The 18346-nt window shown below is 42.0% G+C and overlaps 1 protein-coding gene across 5 annotated transcripts; it reads right to left on the reverse strand.

Moving 5' to 3' along the window:
• Nucleotides 1–184: 184 nt before the first annotated feature.
• Nucleotides 185–17776, reverse strand: LOC104055736 (lamin-L(III)). 5 transcript variants are annotated; one of them, XM_054077316.1, is made up of 12 exons: nucleotides 17378–17776; nucleotides 12087–12243; nucleotides 10945–11070; nucleotides 9857–10027; nucleotides 8425–8550; nucleotides 8083–8303; nucleotides 7182–7407; nucleotides 6192–6299; nucleotides 5227–5343; nucleotides 5021–5128; nucleotides 4835–4887; nucleotides 185–2579 (listed from the first exon to the last, which is right to left on the reverse strand). In XM_054077316.1, exons 1-11 carry the CDS (start codon nucleotides 17734–17736, stop codon nucleotides 4846–4848), a joined length of 1761 nt encoding a protein of 586 aa, XP_053933291.1. In that variant the 5' UTR covers nucleotides 17737–17776; the 3' UTR covers nucleotides 185–2579; nucleotides 4835–4845. The 5 variants fall into 5 exon arrangements, with proteins under 5 accessions (XP_053933291.1, XP_053933289.1, XP_053933290.1 ...); XM_054077314.1 differs by having other exon boundaries at nucleotides 185–2582; XM_054077315.1 differs by having other exon boundaries at nucleotides 4809–4887.
• Between the last annotated feature and the right edge of the window lie 570 nt (nucleotides 17777–18346).

Here is an 18346-nt window from a genome sequence, read left to right on the forward strand (position 1 = left end):
AACAGGCGAGTATCGCTGGTGCCTACTGCAAACAAATGATAGGTCGATACATATCTACTTTATTTGAAAGGGTTGGAGAAGAAAGACATGCTTTAACTAAAAGTATACAAAAGTGCCTCAAAATGAAGCACAGGCCTTGAGCATCTTAAGTACAATCAAAATGAAGACCTAATTAATTTGGTTTTCTGGGGGCCTTTTCCTGCTTTCCTTAGCAAACAGAGTAGTGAGCACAGAATTCAGCAGCTCCAGAGGAACAGGTAATCTTTTGCCAATTGCTCTGCGTACCAGACAGAATGATGAGAAGGGAGCTGAACTCTTTATGGGCAAAGAGGCTTGAATCCAGTTTCCGAGTTTCAAGCTTTACTCGGTTCTGTAGTCCGGCTGAAACAGCATTCCCTATTTCATGTGTAGCATAGGGGCAGGAACTATTCCTCATAAGAAACAAAGAGCCTCTAAATTTCTATAAAGACCACAGCCTTCTGGTTTCCCTCATCTCTGGCTGGGGCTTGCACAATGCTCACAAGAGAAGCAGAAGGTTATTCTTTGCAGCTTTGGCTACAACCTGCCACTTAGGGCACATCGTCTCAGAATTTGGACTTGCTCATGTAAAGAAAATTCATGGGTGAGTACCAGTAGTTATTAGAGCAACAACATGGAAAGTAACATCTCCTGGCCTAGTTCTTGAATGAAAATACCTATGACATTGTGAATAGAGAATTGGGGAGTCACAGATGCTTTTGCATTTTACCCATTTATCAGAGAGTTCTCCCCACTGATACGTTGCCATAACAGGTAAGAGAAGAGGCATTGAAATCTCTCACCCCACCAGAATTCCTTAGAGGAGAGAATAACATATGCACACATGTGTATGTACATAGTGCATTTTTGTCAAGGTTTTTTCAGAGTGCAAGGATTCTTTCCTAAACTCAGTTTTATTTCTTTAAAGTCTTTTGAGGCACTCAGGTAAGATCAATGAACAAATATGACTTTATTATTTAACCTGTAAATATTAAAGTTCATGAAAAACCTTTAATTGTTACAAAAGTTTAAGAAATCAAGATAAATATAGCAAGGTTATAGCAGCAGCTCTCTCTGTGCAGACCGTAAGGTACAACAAGAATTCAGATCTGCTAAAATGCACGTATTATACGAGTATCTACTGGCTGATGTCTCCAAACTAGAATTTTTAGATAACTTGAGAGTTTAAACTGATATAAGGAAAGCTTCACTTTAACAACTGCTTCCCAACACAGAACAGGTCTTAAATTCTGAACTTAACACTTTGGCAAGGTAAGAGACAGTCAAAACTGTTCCAGCATTTGGAGAAGTCAGCGATCTCATCTGCTCCTCTCCCTTCAGCTACTCCCCTCCCCTCAAACTACACTTCTCTTAAAGAGCGTAAGTGGCTCATCAAGGCCCTTGCTTTACCATAGAGCCAGCAAGTAAGCATTTTCATAAAATGAGGCTAAGAATAATTAAATGCAGTGGCCCCAGAGGCTGTCTGCCTGGTTTCTGGGGGTTACGAGGTCAGGCTTTACATGGACAGAGGATTAAAGTTACAGTAGTTTACGTACTGGCCAACAGACAGTGTTCCCCAACTGCCCCATTTAGACATACACAAAGCAGTACTGCAGACCACACAGTTCTCATACATAAGGACTAAGAACAGTTAGTTCTGATGCACCTTTTACTACAGTGGGTGCTTTCTAGTTTTGATTTTTATTTCAGCATGTTTCTCTAGCCCCTTAGAAAGCTGGGACCAAAATAGAGTGCTAATATTGCTAATTACAGTACCTTCACGGTTGGAATGAGACGCTTTCTCACATTTACAGGATACATCTGTCCAAGTTAAGGTTGACACAGCTATGCTCCAATACACTGTATCTAGGAACATACAATACTGAAACTGGTGGATTTCTAGGTGCTAAAATACAGAAACAGTGTATTAAATAAAGTCAGGAATAATTTTCACAGCTTGCTTTTAATTTTAAAATATTTCATGCTAGGAAGTTCCCTAGCAGGTGATCTGACCAGCTTCATATATTTCAGCATCAGAATCTGAGCAGGAAACATTTCAGACGCTCACTCTTCAGGGTAACATTTTGCTTCATTCCAGTTCAAAGTTGCTCAAGGTGCCAGCTAGGGTGTGATGGTCCACATAGTTTCCCACTCAAGCTTGAAACAGAAATCACCTTTGGAGAAGCCATATCAGAATACTGAGAAAGCTGAAGCAAATATTTAGCATCCTTCTAGGGCACACGTTCAGGAGTTTTGTAAACTGTACCCTCCTCTGTTTCAGCAGGTCATGGAAACCAGATCCTTGTGTTAAAGTAAAAATAACTTCACATGGAGCTTGTATTCTACTGCTCTTTCTGTCAGTGGGTCCAAGTATCACAAGGTAGGAAATTTCATGATGTTATGGACAATGTTTCTTACAAGGAGGTCAGATGGGAGATTGCAAGTTTCAGATCTTGCAGAAGATACCAAAACATACGTAGTCTATATCACCTGGATTTAGAAGTGTTTTCAGATGATTATCTTTGTCCACATTACATGATAGAACAGCTAGGATCTTCATTCTGCTGCAGAGATAAAAGCATCAAGACATTAGGCTAGTTAGCACGTGCAGAAACTTAGTATTTATTGCTAGTTACGTACATGGCCCTTGTAAGGGTAGGGTGTTAGTATTTTGTAGATTTACTTATTAATAAAGCAAAGCAAATTTTTAAGAGAGGTGGTACCTTAACTATACCAGATGGTTTGAGGGTGAGGGGAAAAAGAAAACAAGGTTTTAGAAACTCAAGTCCATGCAGTACATAAGCCTATGCCAGAGCAGAAGGCTACCAAGGTATCAGTACCTCAGTTCTGAAGCATCAAGACTTAACTGGCATGCAGATTCATGCTACCTGAGTTAGAGTGGTAAAAACAGAAGCAAAAACTATGGAAACCCCGCCTTCCTTTAAAACACACCATGCTTTCTTTTACTGCAGGCAAGACGTTAACTGTTTTTCACTAAGCTGCCTGTATTTCAGTACTATCACTGCAGCAGAAGCACATAACATACTAATGACAAAAGTTTGCCAGGAATGACATTAAAAGCTGAGTGGGAGTATGAGAATTGATTCTTGCCATAAGTGGCACACAACTGTATGGCAAAGTTGCTGATAAAACAGATTAGAGGTGTTAAGGAAGAAAGTTACTTTTGCTTTCCATGACTGATTGCCAAACAAGCCATATTACTAGTCGATTCAAATAAAGATCCTTAAGAGAACCCCAAAACCTTACTCCAAACATGAACAAAAGCTTGTATCAGTAAGTCTTTTTATAAGTCTAAAGCTTCCACTGGTCTGTCTTCAACCATTTTAGTGTATGCTGTGCATCAGGAGCCCAAAAGGCCATCATAAAAAGAGCATTATAAAATCTTTCCCTGTTTTTAGCAGGGTCTCACCTTCTTTCACTGAGAGACTGAAAGTACCACAAGAATGTGCATAGAAGTCAAGAGACTTTGATAAACATCGTTTAAGTCAGATGGTGTTACAGTAAGATATTTACCCTGATTTTCTGTTTAAAAGAAGGGCGAGGAGAGAACCAAGCTGCAGGCAGGAACTCCCTGTTCTTAGGTTCATTTTCTTTAGAAAGCTACTACTAAGGTACTTTTAAATATTCAGACAGGCACATTATGCAGATATCTAGAAAACAGCGGTGGCTTTAAGACCTGGCGCAATAAGATGCCAGTCCTCCTTGTAACTGTGTAGGGTCAGCTTTAGGAAGAGCTGTGACAGCTCAACATGCTGTGCCAGCAAGAGGAGAGAATGAGTTTTCAGCTAGGCATCCCCTTCTGCTTAGGGCCTTGGCATTTGTACTAACAAAAGCGGACTTCTTGGTGCAATTTCAAGTCAAGAAGAAACTGACTTTTTTTACTGAAGTCTGGTACAGTCCATAATTAAACTGAACAAAGCCCTTGTACTAATTCAGTTCTAGGCTACTTCAGCAATTAAGTTACCTGACTACTAGTATATCAAAGTACACAAGCAGCACCCAATATGTGGAAGTTCAGACTTGTAATATGAGCAGTAAGAAGCCATTTGGTGGGGCTCCTTCACAGGTCATTACCACATGGAAGTTGTAGCTAAAGGGTTGTAAGCATAACAGACAAAATATGCTTATTCTGTTTGACTATGTTAATTCCATTAACATGATCTGCATCCGTGCTGGAAGTTCCACTTGAAAAGTATTGGAGTATTTATAACTGACATGAGGCTGAGATTCCTATTTTGCACAGAAAAAATAAGAAAAGGTAGTTCCTGAAAATGAGCTGGAACAGAAATGCCTCAGACTCAGGTTTCTCATGTTTGAATTTAAGAGGGACTTAAGCATCAATATACTAAGAACTTTGATTTCAGGCAAAAGCCTGAAATACTTTTGAACAGAAATACTAGGTTTCTTCAGTGTGAATTCAAGTTATCTTATGAGCAGGTCAGGGACACTGTTTGGAAAGTCAAATAAGTCACTTCAACCCACAGAAGCAAGACATGTCTAGTTAGTGTTTGCATTCTGTCCTTGGGTTAGCAGCTTCTAAGTTTACTCAGTCAGACGCCGAGATGGAACAGACATTAAAGCTAGCATTTTTCAGTGTCAGTAGTAAGAGACAAATGATTAATGTTATTATTTGATGATGTTCAACCATATAAGCAAAACATCAATTCCACATCCGATGCAAAGCCATGCAAGCTACATCCTACATGGGACAAAAGACTGCAGCGCTATTAACAAAGCAAGTTCTACGAAATGACAAATGTGATTCTCACCATCTCAGCTCCTTAAGAATACTCACAGGAACCACTATCATGAAACCAAGCAACATTTCTTTTTTCTTCTTCTTTTGGTCTGACATCAAGAAAAATGTTAAGAGTTGTAGGACATGGATAGTACTTGGGGAAGTATTTTCATGCAGTAATGAAAAGAAAGGGCCATTGAATGATTTTGTTAATAGTACGTATTTAAACTTAAGGCAGCTTACCCGAGATGGAAACTCCATTTCACTTCCAGTTATTTCTTCAAAATCATCTTCTTGCTCACCACTTTCTTCTTCTCTGGGTACATGCATTATTTTCCTCTCTGCGAGTTTCTAGAATACAGTTGAATTGCCATCACAACCCTCAAGAATTAAGCACATCAAGCAAGTTTAGTATTAGGACAGCAGAAGCCATTTACTATCTCCCTTACCTCACCATCATCTGTGATAAGCGTAACACCAATGCTGTCCCCAGTTCCCCAAGACTTCTGAGACTTCCAGACCAGATCACCGGGACCTGGGCTTACACCAGCAGCTGCACCCCAGATCTGCAACAGATTTAGAGTGAGCTTCTAAAGAAACTTATTTGTAGTCAGATTAGGATTCAATCTAATATATGCACTCTTAAGTACTCCCATACCAAAGATGCTTAGTAACAGAAACTGAACTACTGTGATCCTGGCAGGTTAGTTCTTTTCAGGACTACTAAGAATGGTGGTAAAGTTTTAACTGAAGACTGTAAAACGGTTAGTGCAGAAAAGGCTATTAACAGCTTCTACCTGATGCAGAGGTAGCCTTGCTTGGACATGCACACTGTTTGAGTCTCAGAGCCAAGCTATAGTTAGACATACTCATGGCAGCAATTTGTGTATACAAGATAGTTTCTAGCCTGGGGTCACTCAGATTTCTTGAGCAAGCTTGTACAGAGTTTGGAGTGCAGATCTAGGCTCTTTGATTACTATCTAAATATACTTCAAGTATGGCTTTAGAGCCAATATTTAGTTTAGTACTAATCAACTGTGAGCTCAGCATCACTGAACTGCAGTGGAGTAAAGCTTTTAGGAACAGTGAAACTGCACAACTTGTATCATATCACAGAAGTGTCGGGAACCCTAAGAATAAGCTAGAATGTATTAATTCTGTTCATAATAACAACATGTCACAATCTGGTATGACCCGATTTCCATGCAAGATCTAGCTTTACGTAAAATTTTACTGGCATTTCAGATCAAGTTGTTGTAAAGATTTTCCCCATTTCCTCTCCACATAAGATAGGGATTTTAGTTCTTTAGGTGCTCGCGGTATTAATTTAGTTTTCCTTACTACGTTAATCTCTGTTGCCATCTAACATAACAAGAGCAGAGCTCTGAATAAGTTTTACAAAATCACTACCTACTGTAACTACTTGGCCCGCCTGAAGAATGAACTGTGAAGGAAATTTGTATGTTACATCTGACACAGTTTCAAGATGTCTTCGTAAAGCGCATCCATGTAGTGGTTGATCCTGTGGGACAAGAAATTTCTCTCAGCATTACAGACCACCACTATAAGAAACAAGTGCAGGTTCCAGACCAGTTTTAGTCTCACTCCTGTAGCATGCAAGATTCTGATCAATTTTGAGGAAGCCTTCAAGTTTCCATTAAAGCCTCCCAGGCTTTCTCTCACTACTTCCTTAGAATTAATCCTAGTCTCACAAGTTTAGGCACAACTTTTCTTGCCTTCTCTTGGGGTGGATCATGATGCTCTTTACTGGGAGATTCTGTTAAATGAAGTTGGCCATGCCCAGCCATGAACTGGGGTCATATAACTGATAGCAGCCTGTGAAGTTTTAAGGCAGCTCAGGCTGAATTGGTTAAGCTACCAGCCACAAGTTTTGGAGCTCTGAGGATTAATTCTAATTTGTAAGCTAAACTAGTCAAAGAATTATCTAATTGGTCAGATAAATCCTTGATATAGATTAGATACTGTCAGCTCTATTCACCCTTTTAGCTGTTTTAAGCATTTCTAAGTAATAAGAAGCTGTCGTTATTCAAAGTGCCTTAGTTCAAGGATAAGTAGTATTTCTAATAGTGCTGGCCTGCATCTGATGAAAAACAACTGCGATTTCTGCATCATAGAACCCAGTGCACGTCTCCCTGAAAGCACCTCCCGGACATCCCTGCGAAACACCTGCAGTAAGGCAAGGGAGGGGCACCAACCAGTCTCTAGTCTTCTCTTGACAGCAGACAGGTTAACTGAGAAGTTCTCTCTTTGTATTTAGTTTGGCAGTACTCTTCCCTCATCTCTTCACCCTCCCCTGTTGTCAACTCTTACTAAGCTATAAGTCTGTTCGCAAGCAGTCATGCTTTGCAAGGAAGGCCGTGCAGACTTGAATGAACAGAAGTACCTCATCAGAGTTGTTTTTAAGCCTGACAAATTTCCCGTCTGCATCAATTTCTTCAATAGATACATTTCCAGAAGACGAAGCATAGTCAACAGACTTAAATCCAGCTCTATGTCCTCTCTTTTTCACTTCTTTAATTTTCCTTTTCCTCCCATGCAGGAACCGTCTCCCTTGACTTGTTTCTTGAGTTACAGGGCTGTGTGAAGACTGACTGGGTGACAGCTTTAGCCTAGAAGGGAGTTAGATAACATTCACTTGAATGTCTGATGCTTATTTCTTCTCCCTACAGCCAAGCCCAACAGCTTCTTTTATTCAAGACTTCATTGAAAGCTTGCATAAGATTTTATTTTTACTGGCAAGAGCAGCTAAGTAGCTTGTTAAGTTTGGAAGATGGCCCCAGCCCTCGGGTACAAAGCAAGCTTATCTGAATAAGAAAAGATTCCCAACTGCAATAAGTATTCCTTTAAGTCTCTACAGACACAATCCTTAGTGGAAGTAGTTTAAGTTTTTGACCCTTCTTAAAGTGTATTGAGTTCATGTTGTTCTCAACCAGTCAGTATCTGCATAGTTGAGAGCTGATACAGTTTCCCAGTTTCATTCATGAAGCTTGAGCACTGCCTTTTAATTTATCTCTAGAACGTGGCACAAGGTTTTGAGAAAGCTTGGTTCTAGGGATGTCTAATGGACTTTTGAACTTTGTCAGCTGGGTTTTTCAAGTTACTTCATCTTACTATACCATGTGGTGGATGTGGGATATAAATACCATCTACAGAATATTATGCTTCAAGAAAAATTATGGCACTAATCACACACAATATTTCTTGCCTCCCCCACATTCTGAAGTTAATTAGTGCAAAGAACTTGATGAAGCAAGAGCTCATATAAGAATCTTGTCACAGCCTACCTCTGTTCCTCTCCTTCCAGCATCTTCCTGTAGGCATTTATTTCCATATCTAGAGCCAGTTTCACATCTAAAAGGTGCTCATATTCTTCCAACTGTGCTTGTGCCTGCTGCTGGGCTTGTGCCACTTCTTTCTCTTTTTCAGTCATACGCCTTCGATGGAGATCTCGATCATGATCCAGCTTTTCCTGTAGCTCCCTTACTCTGCTCTCCAAAGCAACAATCTAAAATTAAGAGGGGAAAAATCCATTGAACCATAACTGAAGATTAGAGAGGAGAGGTCAATATTTTTAATTGGATAACTAAATTAAAGTAATTCTAAGGATATTCAAATAAAGATAGTACCTGGCTTTGATATTGATTAATCTGAGATGTCAGAGTATCAGCTCTGTGCTTTGTTTCTCTCAGCTCCTCTTGAACAGCATTGGCAAAGTCGCTATGTCTTGCTGCAGATAGCTGGGCATTCTCCATCTATGGATAAGTCACCATTAGTAATGAGTTGCTTATGAGCGTGTATTTTAAATAAGGAAGGAAACCCAAGTGATTTCCAGCTGTTACATCTGGAAATAGTTATGTTTTACTTAAGTGTACAGATACCAATAAAGTCCAAGTCAGTAAGTTTTTCGTTGCTTTCCAGGGAAGTTTACACAAGTTTGACATTCATGTCAGAAAAAGTCAGCAGTAATCAAGTAATGAAAATTGCTGTGTTAGGATATTTCAGTTACAGATGCATGAGGACTTCGTATGGATATGAAGTAAATGGAGTAGCCAAAAGATCACAGAATATGTTTAGAAGCTGCTTGTCAAAACATGGGGCTACAGGATACTAGGTGTGCCTTCCCCTAAAGTTCTATTACTAACTAGTTCCTGCATCACTGTAGGCAGCACCAAGCTATTTCCACAGCAGCTGAATCTTGAGATGTTCCAAGAAAGGATAAAGTAGACCCATGCTCCTACAAGAGGCACACACAGAACTTCTAGTGGAAACCTAGACATAAGCATCCAAAGGAATTCACCAAATTGGCAGATAAGTTGGAGTACAGAGAAAGCCAGAAGGACCAGGACGAAATGAACACATGTACTTGCTCAGAAAAGTATCAGATCATGTGATTCTGCACTGAATATTAAACAAGGCTTAAGGAAACAATACCGTACACTGCAACCAACCCAGAACCCCTGGGATCTTACCTACCAAGACTATAAGCCTAAAGTATTAGATTTTTCTGCATATGTGGTTAATGCGGGGAAAGAGATGGCAGACCACTTCTAGAAGGCAAACTGTCAAGCTACTTCCATAGCCACGCTCTCCCCCTTATCCAGTATAAGCAACTGAAAAGGGATATTTGCAGTCATACACTTAAAAGTGCACTTGTACAACTGTAGGAATACCTAGTTTCATGCATTTTAGTAAAACCTATCAGTAGATCAAGTTTCATTCAGTAATACTGAAACTGGTTAAAACATAGCACACCTTAGTTCTGAATTTGTCAGACAAGCTCTCAGATTTTTCAGAAATCGGAATTATGATCCACTTTATTATGTTAGCCATTTCTAATTGCTCCCCAAACGGACACGGTTATGCTTGAACCAGTTTTGATTGGGACCAAGAATTCATACAAGTTCTATTCCAAAATTTGACACTGCTTCAAAAGCCCATAACTTATGCCAAGCAGCTCTGTGCTGAATGCAAGTAAGCCATTTATGCTAGTGTGACTTTAATCGTATCAAGGTGCAGAGAACTTCAGCTTTGTTTTATTAGCATCTTTTACAGACTCACTTTTGCACTGAATGTTCGCTCCAGCTCCTCTTTGTATCCTTGAATTTGTTCCTCTTGCTGTTTTCTGAGCCCCTGCAGAGCATCCAAGAGCTTACTCTCAAATTCTCTCTGACGACCAGATTCTATTTCTGCTATTGTGTTCTCATGGACTCTTTTTGTCTCCTTGAGCTCCTAGGAGAAGATGAAATTTCTCAGAGCATAAGCGATACAATACAGTTGGATTTGAAACTGTACCAGCTTAGCAAGTCATGCAATATTGAAGCAGATTTATCATTAAGTGCATGGTAATTCTTTATTCACATCTTTGACATTCATCCATTAGGTCAGGTACTTCCATCCTGCTAGCTGTGCTGGTTGTTTTGCTTCCTCACTGCCAACATTGCTTAAACTAATCAATGCAGTAGTTGGTATTTCATTTTCAGATTAATTCTTTGAACTAGACCAATGTGTCTGCTTTTCTTTACTTAGAACACATGCATATACACTTCTGTTCAAGTGCTGTTACTTTACCCATTCTTGTCTTATTCAAAATGTAAAAGTAGGTGGTTAGAGAAACTGGAATTCTCTATCACTTAAACCACACACTTCGAGATTCCTTCCAGTCAGAAGGAAGTTGGTTTACATTCACATGTTTTTCAGTTCTATATACTGACTTCTCACACGAAGGTTTCCAGACACTTTTGATAAGTGTTAAGGAAGTGGGGAACATAAGTTGCTTATTAAAGGAGATTTAACTTCTTTGATTATTTTAGGCTTCTAGCAAACATCTGGAATCATTTAACTAACTGTTATATGTTCACCTTCAGTTACACAAAGTAGTATATTGGGATTGTAGTTAGCTTCAGAAGAACAGCCTGAGAAAATGATCTCATATTCCAGATACCTATTGGTACTATGCTAGTTAACATGAGGTTGTGTACTTTCTTGAAGTCCTCCTAGTTAGGAGGATTTTATTGACTTGTGGACTGTCATATGTTAACTCAGCTAGTTACTTTCTTAAGAATAAAGCACATCTTAACATTGCTTTTAAGTGCATCCAGGGATCATGGACACCTAAAAAAATTCCTTTTTAATAAGCTAAAACATACATCTTCATGAAGGCGCTTCTGGAACGTCATTTGTTCCTGTAAGGTTTTCATATGATTTTCCAGGTCCACCCTCCTCAACATTTCACTGTGGAGGTGCTTTTTGGTATCTTCCAGGGAAAGCTGCAGCTAGAAAATACAGACATCAGGGTAATCAAAATTAAGAGGTCATTTTCCAAGCTAAGATGGTCAACTTACTACAGGTCACTTACTACAGTACTACACAACTACACTTACTACAACTTACTACAGTATCAAAACACATTGCTTAAGTGAAGCTGGTTACTCTGTTTAAGTTCTTATTTCAGTGGGATCCAGCGTATTAGCAATAGAAAGAACTTCAGTTGTTACGTAGACCAGCTTTCCCACAAGGCAAACTTAGAGCAGCCTTTAATCCCAACAGCTAAGTCTGACTCCTCAAAGTAGACTTCTGATGAATCAATTGAACCATCCATATACATTCCTCCCATTCACAACATGAAGTATTCCAAACCGCTAACTTCAAATATCATTTCTTTTAATTCTTTAACAAGCGAGATCCTCCAAATGTAGCTTAACTACATTAAGCTGACAAACTATTATACACTTCCAGAGTGTGATGATTTAATTATGCACATTTAGGTTTTTTTTTAAGTTTAAGGTTGCTTTTTAAATTAGCTTATTCAATAATCACATTAAAGCATGAAGATGCAACAGCTACACTCTTCAAAATGCATTGACAGCGTAGCAACTCAAGCAGAATTCATTCTCACACAAAAAAAGTAGTCAAAACTTATTCTGCCAAGATTTAAGCATAGTGAAGCAGGGTCCATCAAATGCTTATTTTGCTGACACCATAAAGAATGCTACAGGGGCTATAAGAGTACAACACATTTCAACTTACTTTGTCCTTAGAACAAGAAACCTAACATATTGTCACCACAGAACAGACTTAAAGGTATCTTCCACAGGTGGAAGGTTTAACAGACCAGCTAGCAGTAGCATTTGCATTCAATGCAATTCAATTATAAAGAAATCTTTTTGTCCACCTGTCACTGCCAGGTAACTGTCTTTCCCCGCTTTAAAATCTCAATAATTAGTTAGGAAAAAACATTCAAAAGCTCCAAGAACAAAAGCAAAGTTAAAATTCCGGGAACAAGTCTTACAGTGACTACTTGATCCTTTAATTCACGGAGGTCATTCTCCAAACCTCGTTTCTCACTCAAAACTGTTGCTAAGTCAGCTTCCTTTGCGTTCAGCTGAGCATCAAGATCTCTCACACGAGCCTGTGCCAGGTTTAAATCAGCTTCCTTCTTTGAATTCCTGCAAGTGAAAGTTTCACACTCAATAAGCTGCAGCTGGTGAGGGAGAAAGTTTGCTTTTAATGTGTTTACCTACACAGAGGCCTGTGGCAGAACTGAAACACAAGAGAGGTTCATTAACCCTTGTGAGAGCACAGGACACGCTCTAAGAAACAAACCAGACAGGCCCCTCAGACAACTGTGATTTGTTTAACCAGAAAGATTTCTGACCCAGTTTCCAGCTTGTTTTGTGTGAATCCTACGCAGAAGCCAGCTATTTTCCGCAGCATTATCAGCCAGAGAGGGAAGGGATGGCACAGGCTGCTGGCCCCACGGAGAGGGACCAGTCACCCTCAAAGCTCAGCAGACCAGAGACCTGCTGCTTCCGAACAAGCTGCTCACACAAGACCCCTGCATTCAGCAGCAAAGGCCGCGCCACCAGTTTCCTGGGAAAGTGCCTGTTGGATGTTGAAATGCGCCACTGCTGCGGCCTAGAGCCCCCGCAACTCTCTCACCAGGAGGGAGCTGCCATGGGTGCTGCCCAGGGGAAGCCCTGCAGTGCCTTGAGGCGGCCTGCTGGCTGCAAGCAGCTCGAGGCCTGCCTTCCCCGGCCAGAGCTGCTGGGGAGGTGATGCTGGTCACAGCTGGGAGGCCAAGCACCCCCTGCTCCACAGGCAGAGGGAGAAGGCAGCTCTGCCTGCCAGGAGGTGTAATTCCTCCTCCCCTGCAACCTTCCTGCCCAGGACGGGGTTTGTCCACAGGAGGTTGCTGGCCCAGCTCTGGCGAGCAGGCTTTGTCACCCCCACATTCCCAACCGGGCTTTGCCTCCGCAGCCCCTCAGCTCCTGCCACAGGGCCGTGAGCTCCTACAGCAACCACCTCACAGCACCCTTGCAAGAGACTCTTCTCCCTTAGGAAGCATCATGCCCTCTTCCCTCCTTTTCACCATAGCATTACAGAGTGAGAGAAGCTTTGCCTTCAGAAAACTACCACCATTTCCTCGCGCAAATACCAAGGTACAGAGCCCTTGGGTACCACCCGTATGGCCCATGCAGTTGTTCAAGTTGCCAATTGTACTTGGCACCACAGCAGAGAAGAGCTGAGCCCACAGTGAATTCCTGTCACAGAATGGGGTGCTAATTTCCCAGACTGCTTTAGCATCCAAAATCCTTGCAGCGGCCTGACCACTGTCCGAGTTTGACTTCCTGTTCAAAGCTCAGATTTGAGATTGCAGAGAATGAAGTGTTCAGTTTACTTGAGCAAAATCCGTTCTGCCAAGTGGCTAAGTTGTGATAATTCATACAATGAATTTTCCAGTTGATAACTGAGCAGACCAGTTGGAGAAATTCCAAAGTCATTCTGCAGGAGTGATCAGCTCTAGAAAGCTCAGACTGCAAGGAAAGATCAGAAAAAAGTAAGGGTTGTTTAGTCTAGAGAAGGGAAAAAGCGACAGGAGACATAACTGTCTTTACATACATGAAAGACTGCAGCATAGAGGAAGGGAATCTGTTTTCCATGCCTGTTGTGGAAAAGGCAGGAAGTTGCAGGCTTAAATTGCAGCAAGGAATATCTGGGTTAGATGTTAGGGAGAGGAAACTAACGGTAGTTCACTGAAGCACATTGCCTGGGGGGTATATTCTGGAATCTTTACCATCTGGAATTTAAATAAAAGAGTTAGGCAAATATCTGCTGGAAGGTATGCAGGTATGGTTGGTTCCTATACCAGCCCGGGGTGTGCAGCTACATTAGGTTCTTGCTCAAGGCCTTTTCTAGCCCTGCTACTCACACATTGGTTGATTGTGTCCTCATACTTCATGACCTTGATGTAAAACTAAATGTTTTGTTAGCAAAAGTTGTTTATTCTCTACTCAGAAAAAGAAAAAATTAGGAAAAAAGTAACTCTAGTGGGGTGACAATGAAAAACAAGATAATGTGTTGTGAGGGTTTTTTTAGCATTTACAGGTTTCTTTCTTTGCTAGGTATTAATTAGCCACCTTCATTTTTGTATATCCACTAGGGGCCACTACTTTTGCAAGCAGTAGTTATGATACTAATAAGTACATCAGCAACACTACTTAATGATAATATTGACACTGTTATCCTACAATAATATAAATTTCATTCTCTAACTGAAGTGTTTGCACCAGTGAAATTCCATTAGTATCTGTTTTAACTCTGTGGTTTGGTGGTCAGCGTTCCTGACACAGGCATCCAACAACCAGGCTCAGGTTTCCTATATTCTTTCCTGACAAATATTCTTTTCAGAGAACCCTGAAGTGAGTAATTTCATCTTTAAGAACACCAACTGAACAAGTCCAGCTTTAACAAGAGCCTTTATTACCCTTTTAAGCCAAATTTGGGGTTCAGAACACCACTTTACATTACTGTCCAGCAAGCAGTGACAGTTGCAGTACTCTGCAATGTACACCAACCATTCCAGAACTAAACGTTGCTTATTGACTACCAACTGCAAACAGTAACTTTGAGGCACTGCCAATCACCTTCCTTGTAAATCAGTGTCACATATGCTTGACCTGGAAAACTTAAATAATTTTACCAAAAGAATTCAGGTACCTTTGAAACAGATTCCGGTTTGTCAAGACTATCGAACATGAACAGCACTTGCAGAATTCATTCTTGGAGCTTCAGCTTGCTACGCTGTTTATGTCAGGTACAGTAGAAAAATGCATGTCTATACGCACTTGTGTGGAAAGAAATTAGTCTCATCTTTCTCTGCTGTGCTACTGTAGTTGCTTTGACCTCCCTCAGGCTCCCAATTTAACTGATACTCTTATCCACAGCTCCTCCTCCCCAAACGTCTCTGGCCTACTTCCAATAACAACTGTTTAAACAGTAAGACAAAAGATGAAATGCAAGCATACTTTACTGTTGCTGAAGCTTAAGGTCTCTTTACCAGTGATTAATAAGACCCAATGGTTAATGCTGTTGAGAAATTATCTGGTGACATTCCATCGTACAAGAGTTCCAGGTTATTTAAAGGGTGTATATATAAAGGGCATGATACCCTTAAAGCAGTTTGTTCCAAGTCATCGGAGACATGTGCAGTTAGGCAGCCCAGATACAAAACACTCATTAATATTAGGACTTCAGTCTGCCTTTTCAGAAAGCAGCATGTTCTCTCTATCATTTCTCATGGGCTGTAAAGTTAACCACTTCTAAGGCCTAGTAACTATAAAGAAAAAAAAACACCTCAGTCCAGAGGATTGCATACCCACTAAGCCTCAGGCTTTATAAACAAAGCCAGAGTTATACAAACACAAAGAGCAGCAGAAAGGTTTTAGAATTGGCTTCACCCCTCTCCTCACTGCCCACTGAAGTGGCTGGTTAGATTTATGAAACAGATCCACAAGCCAAAACCCAGCATGAATGAGACAAGCCCGAGAACTTCTAAGGAGTGGAAAACAGAAGCTTAGAGTAAAATCATGTTTCATTCCCAAGTAGAACAGCTACTTAAGTCCCACTGAGCCTATGAGGGGGCAGCATTTACTCCATACGAGTGTGAAAAGTAAAACCTGGTGCCTTAAGTTGCTACGATACAAATTTAGAACAAGATTTAGGAGGCCTGTGGACACTCAAATTATTGCAAGTCTGTAATCGATAATTATTGCAAGTCTGTAATTGATTTAGCAGTAAAATAGGACACTAGAATAACTAGGGATGCTAACATCCTATATACATATAAAAAGGAAGCTTGCCAGGATTGGACACTTATTCCCTCCCTTTCAGCACACACCTTCTCCCCTCCTTCAATAGGATTTGATTGCACTTACATTGGGCCACTGGTTTGTTCCAGGCGTGGTGAGACAAGATAAGGTGATTCTAGGCTCAGGATACATAGCTTGCAAGCAAGTCAAGCCTGAAACAGCAGCATGTAAATGAAGACCTCAAAAGCTCTAGGACAGTTTCTGTGCAGTACCAACCCGGATGAGGTAAGCTCTACTGTTTACAGGACTACCTTCTCTGTGCATTGCCCTCCATGCAACACCCGAGCTAAAAAGCCCCCTAATGATATCAGCTGACTCCATATAATCCCACCAGCCAAGTCTGACTCCTCAAAGTAGAATTCTGATGAATCAATTGTACCATCCATATACATTCCTCCCATTCACAACATGAAGTATTCCAAACTTCTCCCTAACTTCAAATATAATTTGTTTTAATTCTTTAACAAGCTAGATCCTCCAAATATAGTTTAATTACATTAAGCTGCCAAATTATTATACACTTCCAGAGTTGGAGTGTGATGATTTAATGATACATGTTTAGGGGTTTTTAAGTTTAAGGTGTTTTTTTTTTTTTAAATTAGCTTATTCAACGATCACATTAAAGCATGAAATTACAACGGCTACATTCTCAGAAATGCATTGACAGCGTAGCAACTCAAGCAGGATTCATTCTTATTAAAAAAAAAAAGTAGTCAAAACTATTTATTCTGCCAAGATTTAAGCATAGTGAAGGAGGGTCTGTCAAATACTTATTTTGCTGACACCTTAAAGAATGCTACAGGGGCTATAAGAGTACAACACATTTCAACTTACTTTGTCCTTAGAACAAGAAATATAACATATTAGAATCATAGAACAGTTAGGGTTGGAAGGGACCTTGAAGATCATCCAGTTCCAACCCCCTGCCACCGGCAGGGACATCCCACTAAATCAGGCGGCCCAAGGCCCATCCAACCTGGCCTTGAACACCTCCAGGGATGGGGCAGCCACAGCTTCCCTGGGCAACCTGTGCCAGTGCCTCACGACTCTCACGGTGAAGAAGTTCTTCCTAACGTCTAAGTCTAAATCTGCCCCCCTCCAGTTTATACCCATATTGTCATCATAGATTAGACTAATAGCGAGGTCAATCATAGTATTGTCATCATAAAATATTGTCATCATAGAACAGACATAAAGGTACCTACAACAGGTGGAAGGTTTAAGAGACGAGCCCTCAGTAGCATTCGCATGCCCACCCCGGGGGAGCTGCCGGCGCTCCCAGCGATGCCCTTCCCGCACACCTTCAGAGATACCAGGATGTCTCCAACCTCTCCGACACCTTCGTGGTGCCACCCGCGCCTCGACCCAGACACCCTCCAACACCGAGCGACCCCAACCCTGCCCGCGCAGGAGCTCAGCCCCGGGCCCCCACCTGCCCTGCAGCTGCCGGTGCTCCTCGCCGAGCTTGCCCAGCTCCACCTGCAGCGTGGCTCGCTCGATGGCGATGTCATCCAGCGCCCGGCGGGCATCAGCCAGCTCTGTCTCGTAGCAGCTCCGCAGGCTGCCCAGCTCCCGGTCGCTGCCCTCCCGCTGCTCGGCCAGGCGCTGCCGCAGCACCGCCTTGTCGGCCTCCAGCGCCCGCACCCACTCGATGTAGGCGGCCAGGCGGTCGTTGAGCTCCCGCAGCTCCTCCTTCTCCTGCAGCCGGCTCAGCCGCGCCGGGCTCAGCGGCGGAGCGGGGCCGAGCGAGCGGCTGCCGCTGACGGGCGTGGAGGACAGCGGGGTGGCCATGGCAGCTCCAGCCCGGCGGCCGCCGGCGCCGCCCCGACATAAGAACCGGCGGCTTAAAGGGGCCGGGAGGGCACTCTGCGGGAGCACCGAACGGGACCGGGATAAAGGGTATGATAATAGACATCATTGAAAGAGCAGGTGTTCTGAGCTAGGCACACAGGGTGAGACGCAGAATCATAGAGCCACAATCATAGAATAGTTTGGGTTGGAAGGGACCTTAAAGATCATCCAGTTCTAACCCCCCTTAATAGAACACGCTTCAGACTTGACAGAACATACTGCATAGAATCATAAAATAGTTTGGGTTGGAAGGGACCTTAAAAAGGGACCTTAAAGCCCACCCAGCTCCACCCCCTGCCATGGGCAGGGACACCTCCCACCAGCCCAGGCTGCCCAAGGCCCATCCAACCTGGCCTGGAACACCTCCAGGGATGGGGCAGCCACAGCTTCCCTGGGCAACCTGGGCCAGCGCCTCAACACCCTCAGCGTGAAGAAATTCTTCCTTATGTCCAGGCTAAATCTGCCCCTCTCCAGTTTCTACCCATTGCCCCTCATCCTATCCCCACAAGCCTTTGTAAACAGCCCCTCTCCAGCTTTCCTGCCGCCCCTT

This window comes from Cuculus canorus, chromosome 12, assembly GCF_017976375.1.
Source record: "Cuculus canorus isolate bCucCan1 chromosome 12, bCucCan1.pri, whole genome shotgun sequence".
In the NCBI taxonomy this organism is placed as follows: Eukaryota; Metazoa; Chordata; class Aves; order Cuculiformes; family Cuculidae; genus Cuculus; species Cuculus canorus.

What these genes read in the sequence shown, in the direction of transcription:
- LOC104055736 (XM_054077316.1), bottom strand. Translation starts at nt 17,736, where the DNA reads ATGGCCACCCCGCTGTCCTCCACGCCCGTCAGCGGCAGCCGCTCGCTC. An exon ending in AGAAGCGCCTTCATGAAGAT is followed by an intron (nt 10,028 to 10,944) that starts GTATGTTTTAGC and finishes ATCTTCTCCTAG; the next exon opens with GAGCTCAAGGAGACAAAAAG. An exon ending in TTAATCAATATCAAAGCCAG is followed by an intron (nt 8,304 to 8,424) that starts GTACTATCTTTA and finishes TCTTAATTTTAG; the next exon opens with ATTGTTGCTTTGGAGAGCAG.